General features: G+C 43.2%; 2 protein-coding genes across 4 annotated transcripts in view; one reads left to right on the plus strand and one right to left on the minus strand.

Moving 5' to 3' along the window:
* Window positions 1-14,502, plus strand: part of LOC126385760 (nuclear factor 7, brain-like) — a 410,666-nt gene that overhangs the window by 73,564 nt on the left and 322,600 nt on the right. The gene's annotated exons all lie outside the window — the stretch shown is intronic.
* Window positions 1-14,502, minus strand: part of mmp24 (matrix metallopeptidase 24) — a 109,942-nt gene that overhangs the window by 34,081 nt on the left and 61,359 nt on the right. The window contains exons 4-5 of the mRNA XM_050037678.1: window positions 9,539-9,638; window positions 8,858-9,062 (exon numbers count right to left, since the gene is read on the minus strand). Coding sequence (XP_049893635.1) covers window positions 8,858-9,062; window positions 9,539-9,638 — 305 coding nt within the window. The remainder of the gene's footprint in view (window positions 1-8,857; window positions 9,063-9,538; window positions 9,639-14,502) is intronic.

Raw genomic sequence — 14,502 nt, forward strand, 5'->3', positions numbered from 1 at the left:
TAGCAAGAGGGAAACACAAACCTGACAGACACTGTAAAGATGAGCAACTGGGGAGACAAGGAATTGTGCGCCCTCCTTGTCCTCGCAAACGAAGAGGCCATTAACCGACTTATGAGAGAATCGCTGAAGGACTGACCAGCCGCGGCTTCCCTCCCACGTCACTGTTTACGTCACACGCTGAGCTACACGTTTTGTTACTTGCTCACGCCCCCCATTGCCCCGAAAAAGGGGGCATTTTGCTGCACTCCCCGATTTTGTTTTTATACTGCCAATGCTGAAAAAAGACTGATTGAGCTTTCCTGCAAATTTGCACAGTTCCTGTCTAAAAAGGGCTTGTGTTTTGGATTGAAATAACCAGTCTTGGTGCCACTATCCCAGCAGGAAACACAGCTCCTGAAGTCTCTCTGAAAAACAACTACTTTTTGTGCCAATATTTCTGCTGGAAATACAATAATGCTTCAGTGGAAAAAAACAACCACTTGTCTTCGCAATATTTCAGCTGGAACACGGTGAAATTTCTGTAAAAACAACTACATTTTATGCCACTGTCTCAGCAGGAAACACAGCTGTTTTGGTAAAAAGAAAAACACTGTTTTTTGTGCCACTATCTCCGCTGGAAACGCAGCAATATCTCTGTAAAAGCAACCACTTTTTCTGCCACTGTCTCAGCAGGAAATGCAGTGAAGGCTCTCTGAAAAACAACCCCTTTATGTGCCACTAACATGGCAGGAAACAGCTGTTTTGGTAAAACAAAAGAAAACACTTGTTTTCATGCCACTATCCCCGCTGGAAATGGAGTAATGTTTCAATGAAAATACAGCCACTTATCTTTGTACTATTCTGGCTGGATATGAAACAAAGTCTCTGTGAAAAACAACAACTTTTCCTGCAACTGTCTCAGCTGGAAATGCAGCAATGTTTCAGTGAGACAGAAGGCTCTGTCCGTCTCCATCTCTAACACTGAGCATAAATAAGCCCGTGGTCTGGGCTAGTTTTTCTTCTTCTGACATTTTTGGAAACTACCAAACACCTCCAGGTGAATTACCACCTCCTTCTGGACTGGAGTCTGATACAAGACACTTGAAATGAGAAGCGTAAACTGGATCTAAACTGTGTAAATATAGGATTTTGTTGGAAATAGAAATCTTAAGTTCTGAGAGATGATGAAAGAAGTTGGAGCAAAGAGTGACAATGCTCTGAGAGAGCAGGGTCTGAACTTGAATCATTTCTTAAATAAAGGATTTTCCAGCTGAAGCGCTCCGTCACAGTAACAAAAACAACTGCTTCCCCTGTTCATACTTGCACTCCTATTACAACTAATCAAAACAGCAGGAAAGAGAATGAAAGGCTGTTTTCCCGAATGTCATGTATTCTTGCGAGGTTTATTAAAACCAGGCTCTCTGTCATAATCTTAAGAGCTGAGATTCTGAGCTGCTGTCAGACGCTTAATGACTTCTTACGGTCTGAACGCAGAGCTCAAATTAATACATTTCATCGGCTCAGTAATTGGTTTGACTCTGTTTGAACCTAATTACAGAACATAATTATCTTTTTCTCTTCACTCGGGCAGGTCTGTTTGAAGATTACAGCCAACAGATGACTTATAGACTCACTGGAACTGTGTCTGTGTTCACAAGTTCATTTTATGTTTCTGTTTCTCTCTGAGTCAAACGGTCACTTCTTCTTCTCTGTTGTCCCTGCTGAGACATTTCAGTCTGTACCTGTGGTCTAATGTAACTAAGAACTTGTACGACTTGTTTTACTACTTGTACTTTAGTTGAGTATTTCCATTTTGTGCCAAAAATAAAATAAAATAAAATCACAATGGAGATGGGTTTGCATTGTTGAGGGCAGACAGCCCAGAGGAAATGGCACCATTTTTAATTTAATGTGAGGATTTAAACAAACAAACACAGGTGTCGTTCCGAGGTGGCAAACTGAATCATCCGCAATCATTCGCAAGATCTATACAATAAGCACCCAGGATTAAGGCCTTTGCACACTGAGTCTGATGTGTTTTATTGTTCTAATCATTGTGTAAATTCGCTGTACGTGACAAAATGAAAAGACACATTTCCTCCTTTGCCTCTCTCCACTGGAGTTACCTACCTGACTGACATCACTTCCTCCCTGTCTGTCATTTGGCCCCGCAGCTGCATGAAGGGGCGGAGCTGTCCTCCCTCATTGCAGTGCACATCCTCCTCCTCTTCATCATCATCCACCTGAATATCACTATCTGACCTGTTGAACGTAGCTGTCTGAGTTATGAGATGATTCTGTGTGTTCCTCTGTCTCGTGTCCCGCCGCCACATTTTCTTCACTGATTCTTGGTCACACGTCTCTAAAGACTCTGACGGATACGAAAAACAAAATCGAACCTGTTCCAAAATATTCAATGACAAACTAAAGTTTCAAAGTCAGTGTGCAAACATGACTGACACGACATGGGGTCCTATTTATTTTTAGACGTGCTACAAATTCGGACGAAAAAAATTGACTCAGTGCGCAAAGGCCTTCAGTGTCAGTGTTCCTGAGATATGACGTAGAATAATGGCCAGATAAGTGTTTTATGCAGAACGTTATGATGTCACTGTGAAGCTGACCTTTGACCTTTTGGTATAAAATGTCATCACTTTATCATTTTATCCTCTCAGACTTTTTTGTGAAATCTTGTCATAATTAAGCAGGAATATTGAGTTTTGGTAAAAAAACATGTATTGTTAAGTCGCTCTGACCTTTGACCTTCAACCGCCAAATTCTAATCAGGTCACTGTTGAATATAAGTGGACGTTTGTGCCAAAATGGAGGAAATTCCCTCAAGGTGTTCATGAGATATCACGTTCGAGAGAATGGAATGGACGAACTGATGGACAACCCAAAAACATAATTCCTCCCACCAGGGCCACCGCCGGTGTGGAGGCATAAAAATCATGAACACTGAACTGTGGGAGGATCGATCAGCCAACAGGCCGAGTTTGGCTGAAAATCAGGGAGGGGATTGGTTTCAGCGTATAAAAATTGATATTGGTTTAATCAAATATTTGTCCTTCTGTACGTCTGTTTTTTATCTACCTCTCCCCTTTCTCACACCTTCACACACAAACACACTCCTCTGTCCCTGGCGCTGTTTCTTTCATGCCTCTTCTCTGCCTTTTCAGCTCTTCATCTCTCGCCACAGCCCTCCTCCTCCTCCTCCTCCTCCTCCTCCTACCTCCTCCCTCCCTCCCTACGCCTCCCTTTCTTCCATGTCGCAGGAAAGATAAAGATGGTTTTACAGCACAAGACGTACACTTCATGTACAGCGGCTCGAGGGAATTCCCAGTGGGCTCTCTCTATGCGTCTGCCTCCCCCCCGTGGTTGGTCTATAGTCTGCTGCGGCGCCCCGCAGTGACGATAACGGCTTTCTCTGTCATGTTTGCCCCTGCAGCCGTCTGCCCGCCTGCGATAAAGACGATGTTTGATATCGCTGTGATGAAACCTGTCTCTCAAGTAATCCCAGTTTGACGTGTCCACAGAGTCTGCTTTGTTCAACTCCAGCAGTTCCCCCGCTGAAATGCTCGTCTTCTTTTTTTTTTTTTTTGGCAGAGATGAGTTTGCATGCCAGAGATCATTTTGTACAAGCAGCGCCTGAAATTAACTTTCTGGCTCACCTGCCAAGTTCTGCTGAAGAACAAAAAAATTACCTGCCAAGAATATTTTTCTCTCTGCGACCAAAATCACTAATATGTGGTACATTTTTAATAGAAACACATAATTTCCTGTCAAGAAATGAGAAATATTCTTTCAATTAGCAGATTTCTTCAACACTTGCTCCGTCACTGATACACTGGAACAAGTCTGTAAATCACTAAGATAAAGGGAATAACGTAGCTTCCTCTCCACACTGCACAGAATGAAGAGTTGCATTAGGTAAAGTCTGCACAGGGACAAAGTGGCTTCAGGGTTCCCACACATTTTCATGGACAAAAATTCAAAACTTTTCTATGACTTTTAAGGACGTATAATACATTTTGCCCCACTTGCCTGGCGTTAGAGGTGGGAATCTCTAGGCACCTCATGATTCGATTCAGTTCCGATTCTGAGGGCAACGATTTCGATTATAAAACGAGCCAATAAGAACATTTACACTAGATATTGAAAAACGTTATTATAATAAAACTGGTAATACATATCCCGTGCATACAAACTGTATTACTTACTGTGGTTGAGATGACTACGCTCCACCAGTCTCCTCCGGTCCATCCTCCTCATCCACAAATCTCAACGGGACTCTCCTGTCCCTAAATATTATTTACAAGGAAACGCCACCCAAACTCCACTAAAACATAGCTAAACACTCCAACTTGCACTCTCCTCCTGCTGTGTTCACTTTCCCCCCCTCCTTCACAGGTAATGACGTCACTACCGTAATGTACCGTATATCGCTTCTCAGCTTTCAGAAGCCATTGGAATTACGTCAATAGCGTGAATGGTCGAGGAGTTACGGTAATTTGAAAAATAAATATAAAAATAAAATTAAAATTGATTATGAGTTTTCCACATCAATGCTCGCATCGTTCAAGACAGAATCTCGATGCATCTAAAAATTGATTTTTTCCCCACCCCTACCTGGCGCTTTTCTGACATATCAGATTCAAACTCCATTGAAACATAATTTCAACTAGCGGGCATACATGGAGGGCTTTGACAGCTGTTTTAGATTTAGTCTGGAGATGAAAATGTTAAGTTAGTCATTTTTATCCTTCATAGTTTTAGTCAACGAAAATTCAAAACATTTTAGTCAACTTTTAGTCCAGATGTTTTCTATAGGTTTCTCTTTAAACTAATCCAGTGAGGCTGATTCATGTACCAGAGATTAAAGAGAATTTCATTTAGACAAATAATTTGTGCACACTTCCAAACTGTCATTTGACTTCATGTGCAACATGTTAGTCTGGAGGTTTAAACTGGCGTCCTCTCACAGAGTTGGTGATTCAAACTAAACTGATCTGAGTTCAGACTGTTTACTTACAGCACAGCTACACTCACAGATAACTGAGCCACCTACCTGCCTGTCAAACACCATCAACCCACAAACCTTCTCCAGTCCGGACTGAGTGGAGTTTGGCGGCTGCTGGCTGCGAGTGGAGCTAACTGCTAGCATTTGTTTGGTTTTCTTTTTAAAAGATTTTATTTACTTTTTCAAGCATATACAACATACAAAACAAAAAAAACCAACCAAGAATTTAGTCGTCTGTGTTCAAGCAGGATAATAGCAGGTCTCCATTGTGCGCCGGGCTTTCTATTTCCTTGTCGGAGATTTTTCCTTTTTTAATTACTACTTACGTTTTTCAAGTGATTTCCCAAATTTGTTGTTGAGTTGTGATATGCCAATTGCTTTTGGCAAATCTGGCACTTCTGGCGCTTTCTGGGGGTTGTCGGGGCATATTTTAAAGTGCAACCACACATCTGATGACCTCTTGGACATGTCTGCCAGCTCTGAGTGCGCTCGTTGTCAGTATCCGACTGGTGGGGGTTAGTGTTGCGTTTAAGGCCTCCCCCAAAAAAACGAAAAAAAAAAAAAAAAGCGCCAAAGCTTCTAATTTTTTTTTTTTTCACAATCGAATCCCGTGCCATCGAACGAAGCTTCAAAGCTTCAAATTTTTTGGGTCAGCCCTAGACAAAAGTAAACAATAATCAATTAACAAGACCAAAAAACAACAACAACAACAAAAAAAATCTATGTTTAAATATAAAGCGCTAACTGCTAGCATTTGATGACAGTAACAAGCACAGCTGTTCTTGGGTTTCAATGTCTGATAGTCCACCGCTAACATTTTCGTCACGCCTTGTCACATCAACGAAAATGAATCATAGATTTTGTCCTAGTTTTTATTCTCAAGATCTATGTTTAGCTTGACCTCGTGTGTTTTCATCATGGAAAAAAGGTCGTTGACAAACAAGGACGAAACATACATGACTGTTAACAAAACGTCACACGTCGACGTGTAGTCGAGCTGCATGACATCGTTAGCTACTGAAAATAAATTTGCTACATTACGCGAAGTTTATCCACGGAAGATTACTGTAACAATTTCATTTCACCCAACAAAATGCCTTGACTTTTCCAAAATGTTCAATGACTTTTCCGGGCCTGGAAAATGAGATTGTTACATTCAGTGACCCTCGGTCTGTATAGGACACACATCTACTGTCTATGGATAAGTGCCCCATACAACCCCACTTTAAAAAAAATCCGACCTCTCCCTTTAATAGTCTGCAAAGGATGAATCCTGCTGAATTTGGTGATGCCCTGACTTTTCCTCTGGCGCCTCCATCAGGCTGACACTTTTGGATTGATGGTTTGATTACCGTGAAGTTTTCTGCAGACGTTAAAGGTCCCCACGAGATAAATTCTTATGACTTTGCAGAGGCTTTGACTTTTCATTTAGCGCCATCATCACATGACAGAACGGGAGACAGATGGTTTGCATTCAGCTGTTTGTGTCTTTGATGTGTTTTTCAGCTCTCTCCTGCCGGTGTTAACAGGTCAATCGCAGACGCCGTCCCTCAGCAGTGACAGAAAAAAAAACTGGTTATAAAGCCGAGGTGAAGACGAGGCCTGTTTGTCCTCGCGACGTCCTTCTGAAGCCGATACCGTGAATTAGTTTCCGTGGCGTCTGAGAACTTTGCCGTCTCACTATCTAGTTTCCAATCTTTCAATTACTCAGTGTGTCTGTCTGTGTGTGTGGAGGGATTTTAGAGATAAAGAGACGCTCCTGAGGGTGTGCACGAGAGCACCTGGGTGACCGCACGCACACACACACACACACACACACACACACTGATAGATGATTAACTGGGTCGGTCTATACTCTTAAGACCATATATAATATATACTGACAAAATCAGCAGATTAAAACAAACGCATGTGTGTGCACAAACTCTGCTGCACTGAAATCAAACAGCCTTGAAGCATGAATGCTGAGGGAGATTTCCTGGGACAGTTCGTACTGGAATGAGACGTACACACTCGCTGTAATGTGGTATGGCAAATTTAGAGCTTCTCTGTCAAAGCTAATTCTCTTTTCTGCTAATCTCTCCAACCAGATTCCTCTCCCCCTCCATCACTCCCCCTCTCTGCGTCTCTCCCTCTCTATCAACACGTTAGTTATTCAAGCAGAGGGAATCTGGCATAAGTCATTTGTCAAACAGAGATAGACGAAGAAAGAAAAAAAAAAACTACAAAGTGAAGTGATTTTTTTTCCCCCTCCATTTTTCATCCAGTGACTAAACAGTGTGGAGCTCAAAGATAGCGATGCGAGGGCCGAGGACACTTCACATTAAAAGCATTTTATATACAAATGATACAAATAATAAATACTAATTTAATCAGTTGGTATTTCAGCTGTCATTCATTTTACACACTTCAACACTGACTTGATTCAGACAGTCCTCGATTCTCTCAAGGTCACAGTTGAAATAATAAAATAAGTTGTGCTGTTGTTTTAAAGATTCACTCTGTGATATTGTTTCGTCACCTCTCAGAGTCGGGAATGGGTAATATGCACGCCTGCTGCCTTCCTTGGATGTGGTAGCCATTTCTCAAGCTCCCTCTCCGGAATCAAACCCTGATGCCCTGTTACCCATGGTCACCATGGCAGGCACAGAAAGTACCATCGAAAGTCGATAGGGCCGACATTTGAATAAGCTGTCAACGCCACAAGAGCCAGCGATTGGCTTGAAGTTATCTATACTCTCTTTCCATTGTCACTCTTGGCCGTGCTGAGTAAAGCCACGCTGCGCAGATTTGTGTTTCCATTGTCAGTTTAGACGAGCCATGCCACGCAAAGCCATGCCGGAGATGGACCTTCTCAGGAGTAGGTCCAAAAGCCAGGCCACCTGCCCTCAAGCGAGTAGCGGTGACGCCACAGTGAGATGTTGATGAAGAGCTGCAGACAACAGGCTCTTACTGCACCTCTGCAAACAGCTCACCTCCAAATGGTAAACTTCTTTAACCTGCCCTGCTGTGGAAAAACATGCAGCAAAAATAACCGGGGACTTTAGCCGTGGATCAGTCTGGTGTTTTTAAACGTCATCACTCAAGACAAGCTGTCATCAGTTAAAGACACACCTTCAAGCAGGCAGCCATGTTGGAATGGAGACGCAAATCCTGCCATGCTGGGCTGACGGCCCAAACCAAGCCAAGCCAGCACATGACTGCCGAAAAAGGCATGCATACCCAGAGGTCAGCACTCGTTGCAGTGTAATAGTTTGAGAATTGAAACAGTTATCCAAGTAACGCTGGAGTGATCGAAGGAACCATTGCTGACTGAACCATCTAACCATTCGCAGTTTCACTGTACCGGCCGTGTGTACTTAGACTTGCATGGTTTAACCTTTGAGACAAGCATATGCTGCTGGCAGCACTGAGGTTAGGGTTGAGCTGGGGCCCGGCCTCAAGGGGATGGCGGGTGAGGCGACTTTGCATTGGGTGGCATGTTGGCTTTTCTCCAGGGTCCACACACCCCTGAAGGTGAAGCTGTGGACTTTGTCATTTTCTTCCCGAGGGTTTTTGTGCCCCTGCTCTCCGGGTGGGCAGACTTGTCCCTCCAGACCTTCCATTCTTGCATTAAACCTACAGAAAGTTTAACCCTAACCTGGACTGTCCTTAAAGACGGACCAGAGAGTTTACTGAACAACATTTCAATGGCTGTAATTACGACTGTTGTGGGGTTGAAACACGCACACTCCTGACAGGCCAGTCTTAAATCACCTCACCCCCCTTTGAGAAATAAGTTCAGTCCAAATAAAGCTGAAGTATTTGACTGACCAAGTACAAAGAATCTAATTCATTACATTTTAAGGAATGTCTCACCATCGTGGTTGGCGTTGCCCAGTGTCCAGGGCTCGTCAGAGTCAAAGTGTGTGTCTCCTCCGATGCCGGCGCCGGGGAAGTAGGCGTGGGCCAGGAAACCCCCCTCTCCGTCAAAAGGAGAGCTGTCACCATGGAAACCCGAGGCGAAGAAGATCATGATGTCAGCCTCCTTACCCTCGTTCTTGATCTCTGAGTACGGCACCTCCTGAACGGCACACGAGGGGAGCAGAGTGAGAAAGTCAAGTGAGAAACATACAGACACACAGAGTGAAAACTACAGTTACTGCCTTGCAGTTACAGTTTACTTCCAAGTCTGTCCAGACTCACATGTAGACATGACACTGAACACAACCTTAAATATGGATGTTACTGCAAAGAAGCTACAAGTTCTAATACACAGATGCTTCACAGACATTTTAAAACCAACCCAAAAAAGATCCTGCCTCCAGCCATGGCTATCGCCGGCATGACGGCATAAACATTTATTCTGGTTACTTTTGCTTTGATTTTTCATTTTTGTTCTATTTTATATAATTTGATCTTGATGCCCTAAATACCTTTAAAATTAAAAGTAAGACCTCACAAAAATATCAAATGGGGACAAACCAGTGAAGCTACTGTAAGAAGAGAACTGTCCATTCGTGATAATGTAAATCTGAAATGTTTGTCGTTTCCTCTGACCTGGAAGGAGAGCGGAGTGACCGCCTGCCACACGTTGAAGGCTTGTCGGATCGCTCTCTGGGTGTCCTTCTCTCCCACTTTAGGGGTGAAGTTAGATATGCTGCAGGGAAGCCAACAGAATAAACATTAGTTACAACCGCACACAGAATATGAAGTATAGCAACCAGTATACGCCATCAGAGCTGCATGCTGGAAGCTCCAACAGCTCCAGAAACCTGTGCTGACGTCAGAATTGTTCTAAAGAAACTGGTGATCCAACAGTCATGCAGCAATTAGCCAGCTAAAGTGAGCATGTCTCTCTCAGACTCTCTTTTTTTCATTAGAGAACTACTTCTGTCGCTTTTTTTTTTTTTTAATGAGTGCCTTTTCTCCATATTTTAACGATTACCATGTCTTGTTCATCTCTACCGCGACCTGCTTCTGAGTGTGCAGCTATAAACACTTTTGGCTTCTGACACCATCAGACAACACTTTGGACAAACTAGTTAACGCTAAAAAAGGCCAACACGCTAACTTCTATGTTGGACAACAAATAACTTTTGCTAACTGTTAATAATACATTAATCTCTCGCAGATTTGAATGTCATATACACATTGTTTTGTAAGACTAACATTAAACCTAACAGTTTGAAGGTAAAATATGAGCTTGTTGTGTCTGAAACAAGTCAAAATAACCACATTTTAGTTTGGGTACGGTCTGTAGGGGGTCCGGTTTGGTGACCTCGGAATTGCATCCCTGCTTTTTGCAGATGATGTGATTCTGTCAGCATCATCACACCGTGACCTCCAGCATGTACTGGGGCAGTTTGCAACCAAGTGCGAAGTGGTCGGGAGTCAGAGAGTCAGCACCTCCAAATCTGAGGTCATGGCTCTCTGTCGGAAACCGGTGGATTGCCACCTCTGGGTTGGGAGAAAGTTACTGCCCCAAGCGACGTAGTTCAAGTATCTCCGGGTCTTGTTCATGAGTCAGAGTAGAACGGAGTGTGAGATGGATCAGTGGTTTGGTGCGGTGTCTGCAGTGATTCGGGTGCTGTTCAAGACCGTTGGGGTGAAGAGGGAGGTGAGCTGGAAGGCGAAGCTTTCGATTTACTGGTCCATCTACGTCCAAACTCTCCCCTACGGTCTGGATAGTGAGCAAATGAATGAGGCTGCAGATACAAGCGGCTGAAAAGGGTTTCCTCAGAAGGATGTCTGGGGTCAGCCTTAGAGATAGGGTGAGGAGTTTGGACATCCGGAGGAAGTTTGGAGTAGAGCCGCTGCTCCTGCCCTCCTCTGCCCCTCGAAAGGGGTCAGTTGAGGTGGTTTGGGCATCTGATCAAGATCCTTCTGGGCGCCTCCCACTGGAGGTGTTTCAGGCATGTCCCAGTGGTAGGAGGCCCCGGGGCAGACCCAGAACACGCTGGAGGAATTATACAGTTCATCTGGCCTGGGATCGCCTCGGGAGGTCTTCAGGAGGAGCTGGAAAGCGTTGCTGGGGAGAGGGACATCTGGAATACTTTGCTCAGCCTGCTGCCCCTGCGACCCGGCTTTGGATAAGCAGTTGAAGACGGATGGATGGATGGATGGAGTTTGGGTTTACCCGACAGAAACGTAGAAAAATAACACCAACACTGGGTCGTAAGTGGGCAAAATTAACCCAGCATTGTGTTGGTGCTATCCCAGCTAGCCACCATCGTCATTAGATGTTGATATTTGGAATTTAGGTTGTGATGTCAGGTGACCACAACATCTAATGTCTATTTTGTTGGTGTTGTGTTGTTGAGTCACCAAAATCCAACATCTTCCAAACGTCTCATGCCAACTTCATCTTGTTGTAAGATATGGAAAACAAAACAGTCTGCACAATGTCAACACAACATGAAATTCTAACGTCGTTAGATATATAAATGATGCTTTATCCAATTTTTATTCTGATCCAAATTTAACGTCTGTCCAACGTCTTTCTGAGGTCATAATGCATCCGGTGCCAGCTGGGATGCTGATCCAAACTGGGTCAGTTTTTAACTGCCTGGTCTTTAGTGTGTGGAGAGTTATATCACAAGGTTCTCAAACCATAATCAGAATTTAAAGCATTACTATTTTATATTCTACAGTTTTATTTTCAGTGATTGTTAATCAAATGATCCAACACGGTATAATTTAGTAAATGTAATAGATGCATATTCTGTAGGTTTAACACTCAGACACTGTAGCAGCTGCACAGCTGGGCCTTTTTCCTGTTTAAGTTGATGCATATGCAGCTGTAAGAGATAAAAGAGGCAGAGGGGTCATTACAGAGTAACGCAGGAGAGAAGACACGCCATCCATATCTATTCTACTGTGAGACAGGGGAGAGTTTCATCACTCACTCCACTGTTACTGTACACTGTGAGGAAACACTTTCATGTAGCACCTTTTAAACCCTGACTTTCTGACCGAGCCAGAGAACACGAGACAGAGATACGAGGAGGGAGGGAGTGTTAGAGGACAGACGGAGTGATTGGCAGAAGCAAAGAGGAGAGGATGGGAAAGAAAAGCCAGGACAAGAGAGAGAGATAAAGAAAAAGGCGGAGGGATAAGACAGCAAAGCGAGCGGCTGAGTTCATTTCACACAATCTGTCTCTCAACAGGAGGCAAATGCTTTTCTCCCCGACCAGAAAAAATACATTATGGAAATAAATATGAGCACATTACACAATTGCCATAATTCAACATTTATACATGAGTGCACAATGACCTCCTGATGTGAATAAATAAGTCCATCTGGCAAAGAAATAGAAATGTTCATCACACTGTTTGTAGTTTACGAGTAGTTGGACACGGTGCGGGGAATGGCTATGTTCCTGTTGCTGGTTTTGATGACCTGAATATGAAACATGATTCGAATGATCAGATGATGCAGATTGAGTTTAAATGAGATGGTCATGTGTCAGCACTGACTGCAGCCAAACCTCAGTGATCCTGCTGGCTCTTAAAGGCTCAGTGTGTAAGATTTAGGGGGATTTAGTGGCAACTAGTGGTGAGGACTGAAGGTTGCAACCTGCTGAAAATTCCTTCAGTGTTCATTGTTCAGGAAGTTAAAATCAGGAGGCGAATTATCCACAGAGGTCTCCTCTCAAAAACAGACCGAGTGAAGTAGACCGGTTAAAAGACAGGACAAAGCAGTTTCACGTTACAAATCAGTGTTTCTCTGATGCTGTTTGGCATGTCGGTGTACTTAAGATCCACATGTTCAGGAGGTTTTACTGGGAGCTGAATTATCCATAGAGGTCTCTTCTGATTTAAACCAGTAAAAACACTAAATAAAGCAGTTTTATATAGTGTTGCAATGGCATGAAAGTTTCACAGAACAATAACCATCTTAGAAAATACCACGGTTTCACAATATCACAGTATTACAGAATTTATATTATCATCAGTCAGAATAATAAGGCTGTAGAGACGTCTGCCTTCTCTCTGTTGTAATAGAAATAGATGGCACTCGGCTTGTGGTGCTCAAAGCGCCAAAAAATACATCTGAAAAACTCAACATCAATGTCTCTTTCCAGAAATCATGACCCAGTTACTCAAGAAAATCCACAGACCTTGTTGTGAGAAGTTTCATGTTGGAACTATTTTCTTTCTACCAAAGTACAACCTCTGTCACGGTGCAGAAGGAAGCATGCATCTACTGCGAGCTCACTTAGCACCACTGAGCTAACTACTGTTACAGCTCAGCCGAGGAGGACGCCATTAATGTTTACATCTCGCAATGTCACGAGCGTCTTGTCCGTGAGTAGGTGCTAGGTCCCCAGGAAGTGGGCCAGGCTTTGAAGCCAATTTTGGCTGTGGCCAAACAGTATAATTACACCGTCATGTGACGCCCTGAGGCCCAAAAGACTTTTTCCAATTGATTTACATGGTGAAAACAAACGTCTGTAAATCAGTGAACACATTTTTTGAGACATCTAGTTCCTTTATACCAGAGAGAAGGCAGACATCTCTACGGCCGATATCTCCAACACTCGGCAACTCAATCTACACTTAACGATTAACGATACAACAGGTGAGAGGAACAATATGTATTTTTGGTTTTAGGGTGAACTGTCCCTTTAAAGATATCCATCTCCAGGAATGTAAAATTAAAAGGAAACACAGCTCAATTTACACAGTTAGATCGGACTTTTCTTCCTCCGTGGTAATGATTTCTGTTGATGATTGCTTGAGCAGCCATGTGAAGAATAAAACATGACTCGAAATATAAAGCTGTTGTTGTAGAGTCAGGGAGAATATACTTTAAGGACTGCTGGTGTGTTTGGATAGAGTCTGTGCTGTCTCAGCTAATCCCGAAGAGCCACACTGACTCAGAGTTAAGCAAATTTAAGCCTTTTTATTCAACTTTCCTGACAGGCTGTTTGCTGAAACATCGTGCAGTGAATAGCTATGAAAACAACTCATAGTGAGTTACATAAAGCAGCTGAACTGTGAGGAAACAGAATCACTTCAATCATGTTTCAATAACATGTTTTTTTCGTACTCTTGTATAAGGTACGTTTGAAATCTTCTGTAGTTATTTTTGGAAATAAAGAAAGTGACTGTTTTGGCAAACTGATGGAAGTGCAATCTTATTTTACACACTGATTCGGTGCCCCGTCTGTGTGCATCTGTGTGCCGACAGTGGACACGAGGAAGTCTGAGAACCCGAGTTAAAATTTGTCCTGCATTTCATAACTGTCGGCATGCAAATCCCTTTATAAAGTTTATTTATAAATCCAACTTTTCACCCTGAAGCTCAGTGATTGATGTGCGTGCGTGTGTGTGTGTGTGTGTGTGTGTGTGTGTGTGTGTGTGTGAGGCAGACAGCTAGGTAGCAGTTGTCTGATTTGAGTAAATGGTGTGGAACGTTACGGCAGTGAAGCTGGCCAAATGACCTGTGGCCAAAACACACAGATGGTGTACTGTCACACACACACACACACACACACACACACACACACACACACACA

This window comes from Epinephelus moara, chromosome 24 (genome assembly GCF_006386435.1).
Source record: "Epinephelus moara isolate mb chromosome 24, YSFRI_EMoa_1.0, whole genome shotgun sequence".
Taxonomy (NCBI): Eukaryota; Metazoa; Chordata; class Actinopteri; order Perciformes; family Serranidae; genus Epinephelus; species Epinephelus moara.